Raw genomic sequence first — 20292 nt, 5'->3', positions numbered from 1 at the left:
AAGTGTGTGTGTGTGTGTGTGTGTGTTGCGGGGGCACAGGACACGACGAGGGGGATGCCGGCTTTGACATCTGGTTTTTCATGTCAATTCTTTCAGCTGCATTTGTTGTGTGAAGCCGTGGAAACCGGCACAGGATCCGGAGAGAAATGGTGCTGAGCTGTCACACAATAATTACAAAAACGTGTGTCTGGTTGCAAAGCTGTTCTTAAAGCACCAGGTCAGGAAAGGAGTTGCTACGGGCAACCTCCGATCCGACGAGCGTTGCCAAGACAAACAAAAAAAAGCAGCTCTCCGTGCGTGAGAGCGGAGGTGTCGGTCGCCGCGGCAACAGGCAGAAACAACGACGGAGCCGGGGAGGCAGAGAGGGAAGGAATGACAGAGAGAGACAAGCTAAAGGGACGAAGTGACGCGTGCTGTTAGCCTCACAAGTTCTATAAGTGTTTGAGGACTTCACCTCCCATCGCCTGGATACTCTCCCACCAAAATATTGTAGTAGAAGGGACTACCACGGTGTACACGGGGTCTGTAAGGAGTGCTTTGAAGTGTTTGTGTGTTCTCAATGTGAATTAGGATGATAAAAAAAAGGGAAAAGAGAAAACAGTAGTCAGACAGACGGGGTCTAATTCCCTACTCCCTGACTCACAGAAACCTTCTTGTGTGATGCACAAGTTGCCGTGGAGATTCCAGTCATGTCACATTTTTGGTGGCTTCAGACATCAGGCTTAATTTCCCCCCCCCCCCCGCCTTGGACCCCCAAAAAGAAAAACACACCCACAAATACCATTGAACGCTGACAGACCTCAGCCTTTGTAGCTTCCTGTTAGATCAGAGGGGAGGAAGCCTGGAAAACCAAGGTAGAATGCACAAACACAGCGTTTGTGTAGTTGTGTGTGTGTGTGTATATATATATGTGTGTGTGTGTGTGTTGCTATGGCGACTAGCAGGAGAGTAGTTCAGTCGATGGTCTTCATCCGAAAAGTCACTGGGGGGGAAGGGGCCCCAGAGAGAGGTGGTGACTGGTTTCTGAGGCCTCGTTGGCACCGGACAGCAGTCGCTTGGCTCAATGAAAACTAGATCATGCAACACAAATAATGTAAAAAAAGGAACTTCAAGCGCTGAGTACAGCCAGGAGCAAAGTCACATCCGTCAGAGGGGTGTTTGAGCCCCCCTGCGACGCCGCCCCGCCCCTCACACACCAACACCGCACGCTAGTCAGAAGTACATCAGCTCATATCTACTTTCAAGCGTAAATCAATAGTGCTCGGCCCTCGGGCACTCAGTTACAGAATGACACTAAAAAGCAGTTTGACGACAAAGTTAAAAACCCTAAAACATTAGAATATTTCATTTTTCCGCCTTTACGGGGGCTCCCGCCGACAGGGCGGGCCCCACGAAAGCGCGAAATCTGGCACCTTTGAATCGGTTTCATCCTTGCTATGTTACATCTTTTTCTCGTTATCTTACAGCACTCACTAGCCTCAATAAGAATAACAAAACAGGAAATAAAAACTATCAGTACAACCTCTGTGGATTCAGGCACATAAAGAGTAGAAAAGCAAGAGAGGGGTTTTGGTGAACAGTCCCATTTGAAGGAGGGGAAACGTTCGGTATGTAAATGCACTGGATGGCGATGGACGGGGATCAGGTGCCTTCACGCCGTTTAATCAAAGCCTTCGTGGATCCTTGACGATCCTCCTAAAGTTCTCTCACAAGGACTCACAAGGACTCACAAGGACGGCTTGGAGAGACACGAAGGTGAGGAGAGGTCGCGCTGGAAGCGACGGGCAACAACAACTTTCTCCTTCCTCTCTCAATCTTTCCCTTCTTTTCTCCCGCTTATCAAACTCCATTAAGGACCTCCTGCAGCTAAAATAAAAAAAACAACCTCTAAGGCAGCTACCTGTGGAACATGTGGTTGATCAACTGGATATTGATGTTGTGATGGATGAGGATGTAGTGGAAAGTGAAGCAACAGAAGTCAACAGCTTGTCGGCTGAATGGACCGAGACTGTTCAATGTCCAAACCAGGCTTCTGTTGGGCCCGTTCAGGGAGAGCGAGAGAAGATCAAATCAATACTGGTTTTGTACCGACGCCCCACTTGGACTGACAAGGGTTAGGGCAGAAATTAAAACGGACAGCCTGCATGAAAATGTTCTTCTCTTAGCTGGCTTAATTGAGTTTAGTCTCTTGACGCCCTCTATTAAAGCCACAGTGAAACAAACATCAACAGGACACATGGAAGAGAGGAAGTAAAAAATAAATGAAGGAAATAATGCATTCAAAAGTGCTCAAATGAGGAGTGTTTTCTTTTTTTTTTCTTTTTCTTTTCTTCATCGTACGAGGCGGACCTTTCCTTGTTGTCGTCTTAGTTTCTAACGGTGTCCTCTGGGATGGAGGGGTTTTCAGGAGGGGGAGTGGGTGGGGGAGGGGTGTGTGTGTGTAGAGGAGCGTGGGCCCGCGGGGGGGGGGGGGGGGGGGGCGGTGGGAGCGCGAGGTCCGCCCTCCTGGGGCCCGCTGAGGAGGAGAACGAAGGGGACCTCTAGCCCAGGCTGGTGATGTTGGCCCGGCCGCCCGGCGGCGCCACGATGCGCTGGGTGTTCCGGCGGGGAATGTTGTCGTCGTTCTGAGCGCCTGTGACAACCAGAGCGATTGAAACCATTATGGACTCCACGCCACATCGCGGATGCATCAGCTTGCGTGGGATCCTGTGGGGCTGCACTCACCGGATAGGCTGAAACCAGACTGGTGCAGGTTCCGGACCGGCTGGTTGGGCTGCTTGGCAGGGGAGGTCTTGGCAGAGGAGGAGGGAGTCATGGTTTTGGGGGTGACGGACACCTCGCAGACGGGGCCGTCGTACAGTCCTCTGGGCACGCCCCTCAGCTCGGCCAGCTGCGTTTTGGGAAAGGAGGAAACAGACGCACGTGTTCAGCTGGAATGAACAGGAAGCATTCAGAGCCTCCGAGGTCGGGCCCAGCAGAACGCACCCTGCTGCGAGCCTTTATCCTCTTGTAGACGTAGTCGGGGAAGGGTTTGCGTGCCACGAAGCGTCCCGAGCCCTCGGTGGCGTGCAGGTTCCCTTCCTCCAAGACGATCTTGCCCTGGCTGATCACCACCAGAGGCCCGCCGCGCACCTCCGTGCCCTCAAAGATGTTGTACTCCACAGTCTGTGCAGGGGAAATGAAGAGGGAGGGTTGGTATGAATGTGCATGCACATGCAGGTAAATAAATCCACACCTTAAAAACAGGGCAGAAACGAGAGGGAGGAGGAATAGAAAAATATCATCGTGTCAACAAATATGTCTTCTAGTTGCAAACATCCTTATAATACTAAACTTATCTAACTATGAAAGTGTTTTTTTTTTAAATAGACCCGTTTTGAGGCACAGCTGTTTTTATTCTCCTACCAAACATTAAATCATCACAGAAATAAACCGTGATTAATATTCCTTCAGCTGCTGTAATTCATGGTGTTTTGAAAGTCTTTCCCTGGAGACTTGCCAGGGCAGTTTGTGTTTGCACATGATGCCGCCGTGTAAAATCAGCCAAATGTTCATGGATTTGAGTCAAATTGTGTCAGGAGTTAACTCGCACACAGAGTTGAACGTGTCTCCTCTGGCTAAAACGTCTAAAAGCCAAGCGAATGTGGTACATAGGCCTCCGTTCAGGCCAAGCAGGGCGTGGGTTTGTGTGTGTGTGTGTGTGTGTGTGCGTGTGTGTGTGTGTGTGTGTGTGTGTGGAGCTGCTGATTGAGGACCCACTCCTAAAAGCTAATGGAGCTGAAGTTGAGGTCATGGCAATCTGGTGGACTCTAAGAGCCTGAAATGAGATCACCAGTAGGCCACTCACCCACACACACACACCATGTAACACACACACACACACACACACTTACACAAATGCAAGCACACACTAAATGAACCATGAATGTTCGTTCCGTCATATTTCTGACTGAACACAGACACACACACACACACATACACACAAAGAGATCCGCCTGCTTACAATCAGAAACGATGTGCTGCAGCTCTGTGGTGGATTTTAGGGATGACATCACTCCCTTGACGCTGTGTGAGGCCCACGCCCTGTTCAACAGAGTGGACTAACAAACCAGTCGCTTCGACTGCTCAATTACTCGGGACTGTTATCATTGATCATTATCACAGTACAGTTTTTGTACTTTGACCTCTGCATGTGAGCTGCTGTATGAATAAAGCTATTATTTTCATTCAACTGGTTGCATTTGAAAAAACAGTGATGTTAGTTTCCTTAAACAGGATGTACTTTGTACTTTCGTACGGGAATTTCATTTTCAATTTCATTCATTTCATTGTAGAAAAATGAACATACAAGTATGTGGAAACATACTGCAGCATGTTTTAAACAGCTAGATTCCAGAAGGATCCATTTCCTGTTTGAATGTAAACAAACGCCTCAAAGCCAGCTCTTTCTTTTTGTGCATTTTGTTCAACAGCATATTTCTCATCTCTTTAAAAGACAGAGCCATTTCTTTTCTTTTTCCCCCTGAGGATTCTAAGTGCTAAATAGTTACAGGTGTTTAAATATAGTTTTTAAGACTCAGTTAGACATAACATTTCTGTCCATATTTCCACTGTGTAGACTTAGATATGTGGACATAAACAGGTATTCTACTTAACCTTTTCCCTCATTTATATTCTGTCTACTTTGTGCTCTGCTGTATGAATGAAGCTATGATGAAGCCTTAAACGGGATGACAATGTGACGGACACTGATGGCTCACAGACACACGGAGGCTCTAGCGGTTGGCCGTTAGAGGCCTCCCTCTCCCGTGATCCGCCGCGAAGTAACGAGCGAAGCCGGTACCGAGTGGTGGGTCTTGGCAGAGATGATCTTGGTGACGTCCGGGTCCCACAGCACCAGGTCGGCGTCTGAGCCCACGGCGATGCGACCCTTGCGCGGGTACAGGTTGAAGATCTTGGCGGCGTTGGTGCTGGTCACACCCACAAACTGGTTTTCGTCCATCTTACCCGTCACCTGAAGCGGAGCGGAGCGCGACAGGGAGAGCAGTACATGGGGGGGTGCTTCTGGTTGGTATGGATGTGCATTTCTTCATTAGTTTATCAGCTTTATTCTTACATGTTTCCCTTGGTTCTGCCACTGGTGCATGTGTCTGGTCAATTCTCTATACTTTATATGCATTTATGTATGTGAACACATAGTTAAACGCTGATGTCAGCCTGATAATTTGCTCACATGCCAAAAGAGATAATAAAATCAATTGATTTCAAGGAAAACATAACACTTCATGAGAGCAATGCCGTACGTACCACACACTTGTCCCAGATGATGGACATCCTTTCCTCGGTACCATTGACGCCTTCGGGGATCAGGCTAAAGTCGTCTTTGCCCACAGCGCGCTGCGCCGTGTTGAAGGGACAGTGTGCGCTTCCCGTCACCTGCAGGTCACCGCTGTGCAAAAGGAGTCGAAAAAAGGAGGGGAAAGGACTTTTAATGCAGGGTTGGTTGGTTGGTTGGTTGGAGGCGGCTGTGGTCCAATCGGACATAAAGACATGTTTCACTGTCCAGTTAGAGCCGGCCTCTTACCAGGAGAGCAGGGAGTTGAGATAGTCTGGTGTGGTGGGGTCGGGGCTAAGGGGGGGGGAGGTGACGTAGGCCGCTGCCTTGGCCCAGTTCTTGCTCCAGTAGTGAGAGCCGTCTGTTCCCAGGCTGGCGGTGATTGGCTCCCCGTAGACCACAGTGCCTGAAAAGCCCGATCCCAGTTAAACCAGCAGACAGTACGCTCCTGTGAGCGCTATCTCGTCTCTGTTTAACCGTTTTTCTATCAAATCAACTGCATGAACACGAGATCGGAAGCCGGAGTTAATTCAAGTAAGTGGTGGTTTATCTGGTCCAAAACCTAAAAAGAACTGTGGAAACCAAAAGTATTGATGTTGGTGGTATTGAGAGGGACTATGTGGTTTTTGTTCAAACACTCATTCCTGCGTTTTTAAGGCATTTATGGAGATGGATTTGGATTTTGGGGGGGTTTGTATGAGGTGATTTTTCACTAAGTGTGTGTTACTGACATTTGATGCCAATTCTCCAGTTTAGAGAAACGGAGCACAGAAGTGAACATACTGCCATGGCTGGCAGCGAAACCTTATTTTAGCCGCCTACAAATATAGACATCAGTTTGAAGGACCAGTGTGAGGCACTTATAAAAATAGAATAAAATGTGTTTTATTAAGTTGAAAATAACAATTGATGTGTTTCCATAACTTTGATATGAGCCGTTTATATCTACAAACAGGGACGGAGTCTTCTGACAAAGATTCTCGTGGCCTTTGGCATTTTTAAATGATATTATATTAAGAGTAGGTATTAGCGTCTCACCCTTCTTCCTGGCCTGGGCGATGACATCAGCAGCACTCTTGCTCATCACCTTTGTGACATAAAGAGGGCAGTTGGTCTGATTGGCCACGGTCACAGAGCGGTTCACAGCCTCCGCCTCCACCTGCAGGAGAGAAGGGGCAACGGAGTGCGTTTAGTTTTACCCTCCACCCATTCGATCTTTTCTCTTCGCAGCCACAGCAGAACACCTCAGAGAAGCCATTTAGTGAGGTGAGACTACAATAGGAACCTGACCAACACCAACCAGATGAACCCCGGACTCTTCATTCTTCACTTCTCAGAATCATACCAGCTCACTTTTCCAGAAGGATTTTAATAATCATTCTATAAATCAACAGAACAATTTGGATAACAATCGAGATTCTAATCATCTGGCAGGAACAGCATTGCGACCCCAAATAAATTAAGCTTGTAATTGGCACAGAAAAGAGGCTCTGCTTCTATATATAAAAACACATTTGGTTGTCTTGCCTAAGGAAAAGGAAGAAGTATTATTTTTTTCAAAGAATAGTAGTTCTGAGCAATAAAAACAGCTGCCATAAATCATGCTCTTCTCTGGGGCCACATCTGGATGGTCACGGTTAACAGCGATGATTTACAAAGAGGATTTGCTCCTCTTTGTAACACCTGTGGGGTCTCTGCTTCAAACCCACGAAGGGGCATCTGAGGAGGATGTGGAAGTACTCCTGTTGCTTCAGTGCAAAACTCTCAAGCAACCCAACGCCGACCGTGGCGGAGGTCGGAAAGGTCAAATCCAGCCACACGTGAGAGACGAACTCGCTTCCCTTAAAGACCTGGAAGACGAGTCGGCCAGTGTCCATCCAGCTGAAACTCTGTCTTACCTCCTCAGGCCGGCTCAACGCGTGTCCCTCAGGCCCAGTGATCCCCTGCTCCAGGATCCTCTGTTGTTCCTACACACACACACACACTCTTTAATTCAACATCAGGATATCCCAGCACTCATTCTGGAGAGGAGCGGCGTACCTCGGCAACTATGTCTCCATTCTCAGCGTGCACCTGGGCGATGGCTCCCAGGTCGCGGATCACACTGAACACCTCGTACACCTGCGGCAAAGAACGAGACAGAGGTCTGACCTCAGGTGCACAACAGCAATCAACTCCTCGGGATCTGTCCACTAACACATACACACACACATTGTGATGGATGAATGGGTCATTTATTATTAGTTCATTTGTTCCCACAGCCCGACATGAGGTAAATTAAGGTAGAGAAATGACATAACCATTTGAACATGGTACACAATACAAGTTACACGCAGTGTCACTGCTGCATGGCAGAGGGTTGGATTCCTGTTTGACCTTTGATAAGGCATCCACCATCTCTGGAGATGTGACAAAACGCATTATAGTCTTTAGTTGAAAGAGGGAGAAGAGAGGAAACCCCACCTGAGCGTCCGAAAGCTGGAAAACATCTTTATAAGCCAGGTAGACCAGGAAAGAGTTGACCCCTAAAGACAAAAGACCAGATGTCAGCGTGAAAGCCACAGGGGGAAACAGTGGTATAGCACTACGATCACGAGAGGGTGATAACAGAGTCACGTTAACTCATCTGATCAGTACTACAGTAGGAGATTAAAGTATAACGTTTCTACAAAAAGAGACACTGTGATATTTGGGTAATTCTGAAATAGAGTTGCACAATTAAACCTAAAATGAATCCGCCGTCCCACAATTAAACGAATGCGATCAACTGCAACATTGACGTCTATGGTGTGCTGCGTCCCTAGTGAAGCGCTTCCTAGAATAAGAGCCGGCCACCAGGGGGCGATCCAGGTGGTTCGGCATCTAGTTGGGAAAAATTTGAATGACTTTTGTGGCACCAGGATATTATTATATTTATATACATATTATTCATATATGTATTTACACCAAAATGCACTAATTGTTGCGTCAAGTAACATTCAAAGTGTAACTTGATGCAACAATTTGTTCATTTGTAGGAAATGTATCACAGAGCTCTGTACATTCAGAGGAAGGGTTGGTAATCTTCTTCAAAAACAGTTTCCATATTTCTTTTGAGATTCTCTATAGTCGTGTTTGTCGCTCACCTTTGTCGGGACTATTTTGGGGGGCGTGGCGATAGGAAGAGGCCTCACCAGCAGCTGTTTGGCTGGATTTGACCACTTGTGAAGCTGCCACACTCTTTCATTGGGAAATAGTTGGTATACTGGGCAGTGTTTTCCAGTTGGATTGATAAATCCAGCGTTCTCTGGCTATTTTCTCAAGATCGCCACCCCTGCCTTTAAAGGAGCATTGCAAATATTTTGATCGGGTTGGGACATAAAATCACTATGAGGATTTTGGCAATAACCGTGCAGCCCTATTGGGAGGTGGGGTGAATAGCGGCGTCATAGATTTCTTCCTCTTTTGCCCATGGGAAATTACGTTTTTCAACAGACATTATATTAATTCTCAAAAAAACTTAATAATAGTAAGTAAGTAATATCATAAGACAAAGACAAGTGTTTTTCTGTGAAACCGATGGACTGGATGCAATGCGTTGGGCGTGACTCGCACCGTGATCCTTCACCAGCGCCTCCATGTCCTCCTGGATGCCTTTGTGCCACTCGGTGATGTCGACGTGCAGCGAGTAGTCGCAGCAGGACTTGCTGTCGGCCCACGCGCGCCACTGCTCGAAGGCCGAGATGAGGCTGACGCCGGGCTCGGGAACCACGTGGTCGACTGGGAACACACAAACAGGGGACACGCCGACTCAGGCCTCGTTGTGACACCGTCGGCCATCCATGAAGGCTGCAGGTCCCACCTGGCGCACCAACGCGTTCCAGGTATGGCCTCACGTGACCGTGTCATCCATCTTTGAGGATCACCAGATCCGACAGAGTCCTGTCTCTGAACAAGAGCCAGAGGCTTTGGTATTTGGAGAGAGCTCCAAATACCAAACCCCTGTGTGCTCCATCTGCTCAAGGTCTCTGCCACAAGGAGCCAAACTTCCAATATGTGGACTCAAGATGGTTTTTGAGCTTTCAGACCCCAACGAGAGAATGACCTGTGGCCCTTCAGTGTGGAATAATAGAATAATAACCCAGCACATTGGGGATGCAGAATAATCAGTTTCATCTATCTCATCAATGTCTCTCTCATAAATGATTTAACATTTAGTCTGTGAAACTAGGAACTGAGTTAAAATGGCGCACGGTGAGGCCATTAAATTGCTGCAGATTGCTGCTGTGATCTAAAAACAAACATGCAATTTATTTACTGTGTCATTTTCTATTGATATTATTCTAAAAACTTTATACATCACCTTTCTAAAGGAAATCTCAGTTAAGATAAGATATAATATAATAAAATGTCATGATGAACACGTCAACCTGAGGCATAAAATCTCAATCCGATGCAAAACAACGTGGCGCAGGCAGCACATCTGTTGACTGTGACGTGACACTGACATTCCAGTCAGAGGGCTGAATGCATTAGCTCCCACGTGCCTGACCCTGCAGCAGTCAGCGCCCCCCCCCCCCCCCCCACCCCCCCCTCCTCGAGGTGACAACAACATGCCCGTCCCCTGGGAGTGTTTGTTTTACTGCGGGAGGGGGAAGAGTTCAACTGCTGAGTCAGCAGAGGCTCTAATTGTGTTATCGTTTTATAATACGTTAGCAAATTTTTGTCTTTTTTTGAATAACACAAATATGAAACTAAGCCTAGTTGGAGACTGAATACGGGTAATATTTAGTAAAAAATGATATTCTTAAAAAAAAAAAAAAAAAAAAAATGTACCTAATAATTTCAATTTAACAATTTCACAAAATACTAGGGAAAGATTAAACTAAAAAAAATCTGTATTTTACCAGCTTTACCAAGAAAAGAAAAATGCAAGAGCTCAAGGTACAACATTAAGCAAATGAGAATTAAAAAAAAGAGCAAGAACAAAAGACTGAAGAAAAGCATCCATGGAGGTACGTTAAAAAAGGGAAATGCTGTTTTGAGTGTGAACTGAGTGCTCACAGTCCTCGGAGAAGATGGACAGCTCTACATTTTGGCTCCTCACTGAGATGCGTTTGATTAAAGCCAAAACGGGGAAGGAAGCAGCACTGCAGTGGAAAGGCTTTTTAGGCCCCCGCTCTTCCCCGTGTGGCTGACTCACTGATCATGGTGGTGCCCCCGCCCAGCGCGGCCTTGGTGCCCTGGTAGAAGTCGTCGGCAGACACCATGCCTCGGTCGGGCATCTGGAAACGGGTGTGCACGTCGATGCCGCCCGGCATCAACATGCGGCCGCCGGCGTCGATGGTTTTCACCCCGCCGGGCACGATGAGATTCTCCCCGATTTGTCTGTCGACAACAAAGAGAGACTTTAAGAAAGCGACGTAACGAACAAACAAAAATGACACCGATGACCACTTCCCGTGCTTTTATCTGTAAAGTTAAAAGAAAGACTCACTTGATGACTCCATCCTCCATGTAGATGTCAGCGCAGAAGGACTGGTCATCGTTCACAATCTTGCCTCCTTTGATGAGGAGACGGTCGCTCTGGAAAATCATAGCATTAAAAGCATTAAAAGGCATTCAGTCGCTGCACATTGGGTTACGTGTGATGGCTACATTCAATACTTGGGGGGCTGAGGCCGAACGGGACACTTCAGACGTGTACACAGGAAGGCTGTTGGTGGGTTTTATTAAACCCCCCCCCCCCCCCGTTATGGACGGGCGAGTATCTGATTTGGGCTCCATTTCATGCTGGATTAAGTGCATTAGGTAAAAAGGCCGCTTGGGAAATGTCAAAATAAAAGAAATATATACACGCCAAACCTACTGAAATTACACAGCAGGCTTCGCTCGGCCTTATTTTAGGATGCCTAGTGATAAGGAACACATGGCTGTGCAGATACTGGCTCTTCTTACCCCCCCCCTCCCTCCCACACACACTTATTACCAATCAATTGGGTGGAGGACGGACACAGAATGGAGCTGCCATGTTTGGATCAGCTCCCTGTGTCAGTGTGGCTGTTTGAACAATGGCTCCGGTGTGGGATCTGTTCGTCCCGGCTCGCCATGAGCGACAAAATGAGGGGTGTGAAGTATTCATAGTTGCAACAATGAAGCGAGGAACCCGCCTCCAGACACACCCCCTCCGCCCCCCTCCGTGTGGCTCACAGCGTCGGACACGCGAGAACCAATCGGGGCGCAGACTGTGTAATCAATCATCCACGCCTGCTGCTGTGCCACTTGTGTCTCTGTGCGGGGGGTTTGGGGAGGGGGGGGTCTGCCACCTCCACAGGCTCCCACTCTTCTTCACCCTTCGCCCCCCTACCACCACCGCCTCCTCCCCGGAGACACCCGGTCCCCTTTCCAAAAAGGGAGTGGCGGCTCTGGTCACAAGGCCTCCAGCATCCCGCGGCTAACAAAGGCTTCTCTGTTCCCAGCCGCTAGCCGCAGCCGACACCCCCCCCCCACCCCCCCCGAACGCAACTGCTGTCGCTCTGTAACCCCCCCCCCCCCCCATCAGAAACTCGTCCTGCTCCCGAACCAGCTGAGCACTGCGGTACTCCCCTTTGTCAAATATTACAGAATACATGTTCCCATCTTTAAAGAGACTCTGTCTGACTTCCTTGTCAAAACCGTGAGCCTACATTACCCACAATGCACCTCAACAGTTCCATTAAAAAGGGCCCCAGATTTTCTTTTCTTTTTCAAACTTCTGTTCTTCGGCCCTTGCTAGTTCAGGCAATAAATCAGATTCCCTGCGGCTCCATCTGCAGCCATAAAAGGTTTCAAACTACTACTCTTCCAGACGTGCAGAAGCTCTCCCCAGGACCTGGAAGCCAATGTGATGGGAAAAACCGCCACTTCCCCTCATGAGCCTTGAATTATAGGTCCACTACAAAACAAAAAGGAGGAAAACACACACACACACACGCCGCTTGGATCCATGGTGGAGCAGGTGCTCCGATGGCGACGCCACCACTCGGCTTCCAAAGATGCCGCGACATCACGAGGCTCGCCGCAACCGGCCGCCGTGACCCCGGTGACCCCGGTGCTCAGCGGCGATCGCCGAGGGCGGCGGGCCCTCGAGTCAGCGCTCCACTTCTCACACAGGACCAAAAGCTGCTCGGACAAACCGCCTTTCCGTAAACAATCACTGATCTTTTTGATCCACAGTGTTCGGCCCGTTTTGCGGGTTTAGGCAGACGGTTTGAGAAAGTATCACTGTTTAGTTTTTTTGGGTCCAAACACTAAAAGAAAGGAGGCAAAAGCGAGCAGAACAATGCCTCGCCCTGAATACGGACTGCATAATCCTCCGATTGTTGTGGCGCGTAACAGGGGTTGGGGGAGAGAGAGTGTCTGATTGTACTGGCTCCACGCCAAACATGACAGTGACCTTTCCCTCATGGGAGCCTCTCGCAGCCTCGCAAACAGGACGCGGAGGACGCTCAATGGTTTTCATGCCACACCGTAAACGTCGGCGCAGGGACGTAGAGTTTGTCGGTCATGACTTGAGAAGAATTCACTGAATGAGTGTGCTTCCATTACAGCAACGCTAGCAGGGTTCATTTGGCTTATTGGAAAAAGTCCAGGCGATCGTTCTCTGCATGGTCATCATTATGAATGACCCCCTTTTGGACTACTGTCCCATTTTGTTGGGTAAAATACTGATGACAACAGAAAGGTGTTCCTAGAGGCAGCGTTTCACCTCTGCTGGGTCAATGCAATACACCTCATTGGGTTTTATGAAGTTTATAAACAAAAAAGCGGTGAGAGACGTGCCGCGGCTATGTGGAAAGCATCCTGGCAACATTTGTGGAGTCAGGTGGAGAAACGCTGCCAGGCCAGACATTCGTCACGTTGATTTATGCGTCCTGGGTTATTCTAAAAGCAGCCTGCTTCCAGAACCAGCTGAGGGCATTGGCAGACCACAGTAAGGAGGAACTGATCTTTGAAAAGTAACCGGCTAAACGGGGACAAACGAAGCGACACTTAGAAACTGCGTGACTTCATATAGAAACTGGACTCATTCATCTCATGAATGTGTTACACTGAGTTATTCACTTTAACATTCCCGTGTGAATACGAATGAATATGTATATTCTTACATTATACACACAAATTCAGTATTTGACAAAAGGAAACCCGAATTCCCTTCAGGACATTGTTATATTCACTTGAATTCTCTCCTTGGCGATAGGAATTCCCTTAAAGTGTGTCTTTGAGAACAAAATACTCCCGTTAGCTGTCTCTTCAAGTGAAAAAGAAAATAACTTCCACCCTCTCTTTCACGATGACAGAGTCCTTGTTGACCTCTCTCTGCGGTTTAATCTAGAATAGCTGGCGGGGCGCCGCGACCCCGCCACAGATTGCACTCCAGTATTCTGTGATCAGGTGCTGATGAAGGCTTTATAAATGGGTGAATCACATCCAGCCGGTGGTTTGGGAGCGCGGGGGGGGGGGGGGGGGCAGTTGTGGCTCGGGGGTGAGGTAACAGCGCGAGCTACCTGAGGCGAGCTGCTACGCTGCAGGTAGGCCAGCAGGCCCCCTGGTGAGCGCTCATCCGCTGAGGATTGGAGTCCCAGAGACGTTAATCCGGAACAGTCTTCTTATAGCCGCTGCCTATTTTTACCTCCCTTTAGCGTGGGCGGGAGAGCCGCATTGACTTTACCGAAACGCTGGACTTTTCATCGTCTGCATTCGTAGCCTTCTGTTTGCGCGGCAAAATGAGGACACACTGCGCTGGGGAAAGGATTACTTAGGATTGACGAGGTGCCAAATGACTGTCGGTCAATTAGTTTATGTGTACAACAAAAGAAGGACAGACACAATCCTCGTGAGGATTTGCTGGTCTTTTTGGTTATTTTTCATGATTTGGAAACTGCTGATTAGTTCTCTGATTAATGAATTGCTAATATTGTTTTGTAACTCAGCACATGTCTCCCTCCAATGATGTAAAGTCCCAGTTTTTTTATTTTATATATATATATAATATAGAAGCAAAATGTCAAAACAAAACCAGTCATTTGAAGACGTCATCTTGGACTCTGAAGATAGTAATGGGTGATTAATTTACACTTTAAAAGACCACACCCCAAAATCCTTAGTACTAGCTTCACTCTTATCCCTTCTATCTCAGAAGCAGACCACATTTATCTAGGCTTCTCTGAATGCTCCTAAACCCAGGCGGTGAACTTATGGAGGTTCATTCATATTTGATGAGATCCGCCTTAAGAACGTCCCCACCCGAGAAGCCGACTCCATCCCATCTGTCCGGCACGAACCAGGACACTCCGCCCCTAACGATTGAGGATGGATGGAGGAGACATTCAAATTTTGCATTTATGATGTCAACTCTGTTTTTCAACTGGCCATGAAAACACAGGGCTCCTTTGTCACTGCTGCAGCCGTTCCTATTAAGCCTCTTTTTAATTGAATTTAACCTCATTTCCTCTCCGCTCTGTTGGGTTTAACAAGCGTCTCCTTCACTCTGACACTGTTCCCTGGAGGAGCCCAGTGGTGACGCAGGTAGTTCTGACCCGGGACCAGCTGGCAACACAACACCCACCGAGCCACCAGGGGAATCTCCTGCTCAGCAGCCGCAGTCTCCCAATGCAACGCGTTCATCGCGCTCGGTTCTCAGGAGGAAGGAGACGTTTGAAACTCTGCTGCTGACCTTCTTCTTCTTCTTCTTCTTCTTCAGGAACAGGCTTTGGATCCATTTAGGTCTTAATCACCACTGGGACTGGAACCCTTAACTAATCCTCTGAGCTCTCTGCCGACTGGCTGCAAGAGAGTCCAGGAGGAAAACAATTCACCTGAGAGGTTGGCTGCTTTTCTTCACGGGGGGGGGGGGGGGGTGACATAATAAGTCAGCCTCTGTGTTAGTACGTAATCTAAATGAGCCATACATTTCAGCTCAAATTAAACTAATGGAAGATTAATATTCTGCACTATTTTGCATGTTTTTAGTCAAATATCTTTTTGTGTTTTCTGTATTCTACCGGAGTCAAAGGTTGGAGGCTTCAAACGCCTTAATGTGAGAAATTTAACTTACAACAGACAGCAACTCCTCGCATTTGACAAACTGGAAAGGGAATCTTTGGAGTCTTTGCTCCACCGAAGGAAGCAGCGGATGAACCGTTTCACACCTTTGGAGATGTAATTACTCACATCAGCCGGATGCATTATGTGCACAAAGCACCTACCCTGATCAACTTCCCTTCATCATCCTTAGACAGCTGAAAGAGGGAAACATGGAAGGAAACAGGACCCACCGCCCCCTCCCTCCTCCTCCTCCGGCTCCCCTCCCTATTCTCTACTTTCCATTCAACCACAACCCCCCCCCCCCCCCTCCCCTCCCTGTGATACCGCTACGAATCCAGGCAAAACTGTGGCCCACAGTGACATCCACCAAAGTGCCGAGGAGAAGGGGAGGTGGGGGGGGGAGTGGGGGGGTCGCGGCCGGTCCCGCCCGGGTACAGAGTGTGTTACAGCGGATGCAGGGGAAGAACTCGCCCCGCGAGTAGGCGTGCACGGATACCCGGATCAGCGTAACAAAGACCGCCGGCGTGAGAGCTCGCGGCCGTGAAGGCAACCGAGAGAGACCGCAACAACCGAGCCGGGATGCGTTTCACGAGGTCTTAGCACACGGGGACGAGCACTTGTCGCGAGGATGCTGGGAGAAAAAAAAAAAATATATATATATATATATATATATATATATATATATACAAAGGCATCTTCCCGTAACTACACCACCACCCTCACGCCACCCGCGGCCCCATCGATTAGTCGACCCTAGCGCACATTTCACCGTTAAAACAGGACAACAACTGGGCGTCTGCGGAGCACTGCGCCCCGGGGGGAGCGGGCCCCTCCAGCGCCGCGTGCCCTTCAGCGGCTCCTCGCGCGCGGCCCTCGCGGAGGGGGAGCGGCGCACGAGCGGCTTCGTTCGTCTAAAGAACACGGGTCGTTTCAGCCCACTCACGGTGATGCGGGGGATGTTCTTCTTGCCCTGGTAGCCGGACATCTTCGCTGGTGGCTTTGGGGAGGTGACGGATTACCGCTGCTCGCCGGGTTTGAACGAAGGAGGTCGAAGTGAAGGAGATGAAGAACTCAGCGGATCCTCGGAAGGCCACAAATGGACGAGAAAAGTTGCCTCTCAACTCCGTGTCGCGTCCTGGCAGTCGCCCGGTCTCCGCCGATGCACCAAACCTTCTCTTTTTTTTCTTCCCAGACTGGAGAGAGGGGAGAGAGGGGAGGGACCGCTGGCGAGCCTCGTCCCGATGAAAGGACACCACGGAGCATGCGCAGAGCCTCGCCCTGCTCCACTGACAGGAAAGAGCCGCTAATGCCATCAATTTGCTCCCCTTTGGATTAGTGAAGGCAGACAGCGCACAGGCTGAACAGACGAAGAAGCAGTCAGCAGCCATGTTGGCTCTTCTTCATCCGGTGTGTTTTAAAACCTTTATTTTGATGGGAGTTGATCAGATCTCAGTCGGTGCTCAGACTGCTGCTCCACCTGTGTTTCCACCTCTATGGAGATAGTTTCAGCCATTTTCTTGAATCACTACTTATTGGCGATTTTTGTAAATAGTCCCAAGATACACAGCAAAGTATAAGACACCATGGTGTTATTTACTGTACAATGCATGACTTCGAAAAACAATTTGAATCAAAATAAACTCTGATACACAATCAGTCACTGTCCAAACGAATGAAAGAAAGATATCCGACCAGGTGTGCCTGTGAAAACAAAACTCCTGGTTTTAACATATTGAGAATATGTATTTATATGTTTTCTATTTTCATTTATAATATAGATAGAGTTGCTTCTTTTTTTAAATAAAATGTTAAAGTCACAGTCTCCCTGTAAGGGTTTTCCAAAGGCTGCAAAGGTCTGTTTGAAATTGTTATCTAAAGTATATCCTTTCTTTAGAATACCAAGCTTTGCAATCTGTCGATGGTGCAGTATTTTATTCTTCTTTTAATTTCGACTGGTGCGTCCTCACATATACATTCAGAAGATAATAGAGATTGGACACAGACTTTCTAGCTGTGAGGCTGCATGTTAATAACCACCACACCAATGTGCCAACTCAGGATCTATTAAGATGTATCTCCTACTTGTTAAAAAGTGCAAACATTTAAGTTTGGTATATGTTTAGGGACACATTAAAGTGTAAAGATGGGGATCATTTTGAAATGTTAATGTTAAAGTGGCAGCTTGTCAATTTGTATTAATTTCATTGTACGCATTTAATAAATGAGTTGTTTATCATGTTTTGTAATATGAATCTGAAAAGAAACTCATCACTTGTAAATAATTGTTGTGGCAGGGAAAAGGGGCAATGTTTGCTTCTGACAAGAATTGGTAGAAGTACAGGTGAGTAAATGCTGGTGGGATGATCATGTTGGATGCCAAGAAGTCAACTTGCCTTAAACATCCCATTACTTAAATGGGTCAGTTATGAATATGCAAAAACAAATACAACTAATGTTATAAATGTATTGTAATTTGTTCATCCGAGAAGAGCAGAGCCAACTACTACACGTGTGAGAGTACAATAGAGTTAAGAAAAAGGTAGCTTGGATGGCTAATGCTTCCAATCAATATGTAACATGAAGCTTGTCACCACTATATGCCGAGCTGTTAACAGCATCCTGAGTGCTTAGATATTAAGTAAAAGAAGCGCTAGTACTATCAGCGCCGTGGTTCACCACCCAACTGTATAGCAGCCGGATGGTGAGCTCCAACCAGCAGCAAAAAAAAAAAAGTTGACGCAGTTCAAAGCCACCATCTCTTTTCCAGCAGGCCCACACCCTCAACGCTGCTGGAGAAAAAATCAATGCACAATCACGCAGCAAACGCACATCAAATCATCTGTGTCCAAATTAATGTATTGTTTCTCATTCAGATCTCTTAATGCTCAAGGGCACTTCAGTTTTCTTCCATCGGCTGCACCGTGCAGCAAAATCAACAATAATGCAAGCCTCAACTAACAGGAGCCACTCCCTCTGTTTGCTCTGCATGGATGGACCCTCCATCTACTCCGTTGCATCGCAAGGGCTTCTGGGAAATGTAGTCCGGGCAAGTTGTCTCGCATACATTGGGCTGCAAGCTTCAATACACTCGAAGGAGTGAAGGCTGTATATTGAAACACTTTTGAATGGAAATGGCGCAGGTCCGAATGTTTGAATGTTGGAGGACAGAAAAAATAAAAAAAGGATGTGTATGGGGGAAAAAAACATAAACATGTGCAATAAGCATGGAGAAATAAGGGGAAATTACCCTTTTATTGTCCAGGTTCTGTAGAGCTTCTTTCCCCGTGCTCTCCCTGATCTCCACCTTCCGCGGCTGGGAGATGTCGGTCTGCCGGTCAATGACTCGCCCGTCACTCTTGCCCCTGGACGCCGACAGAGCGTCAAAGTCCAGCGTCTTGCTGTCCGCGGAGCCTTCAACCGGGCAGAACATGCCACAGAATTTCTGCCGGGGCCTGGATGGGCTGTCGGAGCCCATGCTCTTAAAGAAGGCTGGTACTTCCCCGGTGGTCGACATACCTTGCAGGTGGGGTTGGGAGGGGGGGTGGCACTGCGAGGTTTCTTGGGTAAGTATACGGCACAGACGCTCAGATTCTCTCAGTTGCTTATTTTTCAGCTCCGCACGCCTGGGCAGCCACCGCCTTTTCCCCCCTTCTTTTTCTTGCCGGGATTCACGCGCAGGTGATCGCGATGTGACAAAGATCTGTTGGGCTAATGCTGCGTGTAAAAACACTCCCACCGCAGGGAGAGAGACATGCACTGTGGACCTACGTTCTTAGGTATCAGAGAGAGGTGTGAGGCAATCCTCGGCCGTCCTCGCGCTCTATGATCGGCACACAGTTTGGATTTGCTTACTCATGGGTCCAGATGAGCTCTGCAAGCTTCCCAGCCAATATGCTCCTGCGATTTCACAAGTCTCAGCATACAGTCCGAGCGATAGCCCTGCCGTGTAGCTATGTCACATTAAAGATCCAATGGGCTATGCGGAGCAGAGTGAGGGATTACCTGTAGCATCGGATATGAGTATCCGGAAGTGATGGGTCATGTTCTGGTCTTACGCCAAAGACTTGTTCGATCAAGCTCGGGGGCAGTGACTTAGTCCAAAAGCTGAGTCATCCGAGACGTGAAACGTGCCATTCAGTTGGGTCTCTGTGTGTTTGTGTGTCCCACAGGGTGTGTTTAATGGCACAAAGTTTAAGGTCAAGAGGCGTTCAGCACCACGGAGAGCTCCCCCCAAAGTCACACCCAGTCAGCAGTGAAGGGCGCTGTCCCTTCAGCACCAAGCGGGTTTTGGTCGTCTCAGGCGCACGTGTGGCACGGGACAGGTACAGAAGACGTCATGAAGATACTTGGCACGAGTGTGATGAACGGAAGACAGCGCCAAACATTGCGGCAAGGTGAGCGGTTTACAATTAAATAGTTAGCCAAGACACCTAATGCAGATGTGTTTCTCAACCCCAAATAACGGCATGATGACTTTGTTCATCGTTTTCACATTATATTCTCAGTTTAATTTTCTCCCTACTTCAAGTTGTATAAAAAAACACATCTACTCTAAAGTTACTCCTAAATTGTTTTTTACCTCTGCAAACTCCTGCACTGCAAAATTCTGCTCAATCAAGTGTTTTCAGAGATTATTTTCTCCTACCAATTTTTAAATATTAAATTTCACTCTCCACTATCACAACGCAAATTAATGCTCTGCCTGTGGTACCTACCTATAGATCACTCAGTATACCACACTGTGGTTACAGTGTACAATGAATTCAGGAAGCCATGATGGGTTTCATTGACCTTTGCCTATGATAAATACACATTCAGCACCATCAATATATTTTTTTTTATTGGAAATGTATTGTAGTTAGGCGTTAGTGAAGGTCTGTCAAATGTTCTGT

General features: G+C 47.8%; 1 protein-coding gene across 2 annotated transcripts; it reads right to left on the bottom strand.

Annotated features, from left to right (window-relative positions):
• Positions 1–181: 181 nt before the first annotated feature.
• Positions 182–19538, bottom strand: LOC119226443 (dihydropyrimidinase-related protein 2). 2 transcript variants are annotated; one of them, XM_037484425.2, is made up of 14 exons: positions 18648–19538; positions 10812–10900; positions 10518–10702; positions 8930–9094; positions 7799–7860; positions 7376–7456; positions 7234–7302; positions 6374–6494; positions 5585–5741; positions 5308–5449; positions 4844–5014; positions 2986–3165; positions 2725–2890; positions 182–2632 (listed from the first exon to the last, which is right to left on the bottom strand). In XM_037484425.2, exons 1-14 carry the CDS (start codon positions 18912–18914, stop codon positions 2541–2543), a joined length of 1947 nt encoding a protein of 648 aa, XP_037340322.1. In that variant the 5' UTR covers positions 18915–19538; the 3' UTR covers positions 182–2540. The 2 variants fall into 2 exon arrangements, with proteins under 2 accessions (XP_037340322.1, XP_037340323.1); XM_037484426.2 differs by lacking the exon at positions 18648–19538 and adding an exon at positions 16344–16682.
• Positions 19539–20292: the final 754 nt, after the last annotated feature.

This window comes from Pungitius pungitius, chromosome 18 (genome assembly GCF_949316345.1).
Source record: "Pungitius pungitius chromosome 18, fPunPun2.1, whole genome shotgun sequence".
Classification (NCBI taxonomy): Eukaryota; Metazoa; Chordata; class Actinopteri; order Perciformes; family Gasterosteidae; genus Pungitius; species Pungitius pungitius.
Note: the sequence above shows the minus strand (reverse complement) of the source record. Positions and strands in the feature narration are given on the sequence as shown.

Coding starts and splice junctions, on each gene's coding strand:
- LOC119226443 (XM_037484425.2), bottom strand. CDS start 18,914: ATGTCGACCACCGGGGAAGTACCAGCCTTCTTTAAGAGCATGGGCTCC. Junction 7,457..7,798: donor TCCAGCTTTCGGACGCTCAG/GTGGGGTTTCCT, acceptor TCTTTGCCGCAG/GTGTACGAGGTGTTCAGTGT. Junction 5,015..5,307: donor TCATCTGGGACAAGTGTGTG/GTACGTACGGCA, acceptor GCTCCGCTTCAG/GTGACGGGTAAGATGGACGA.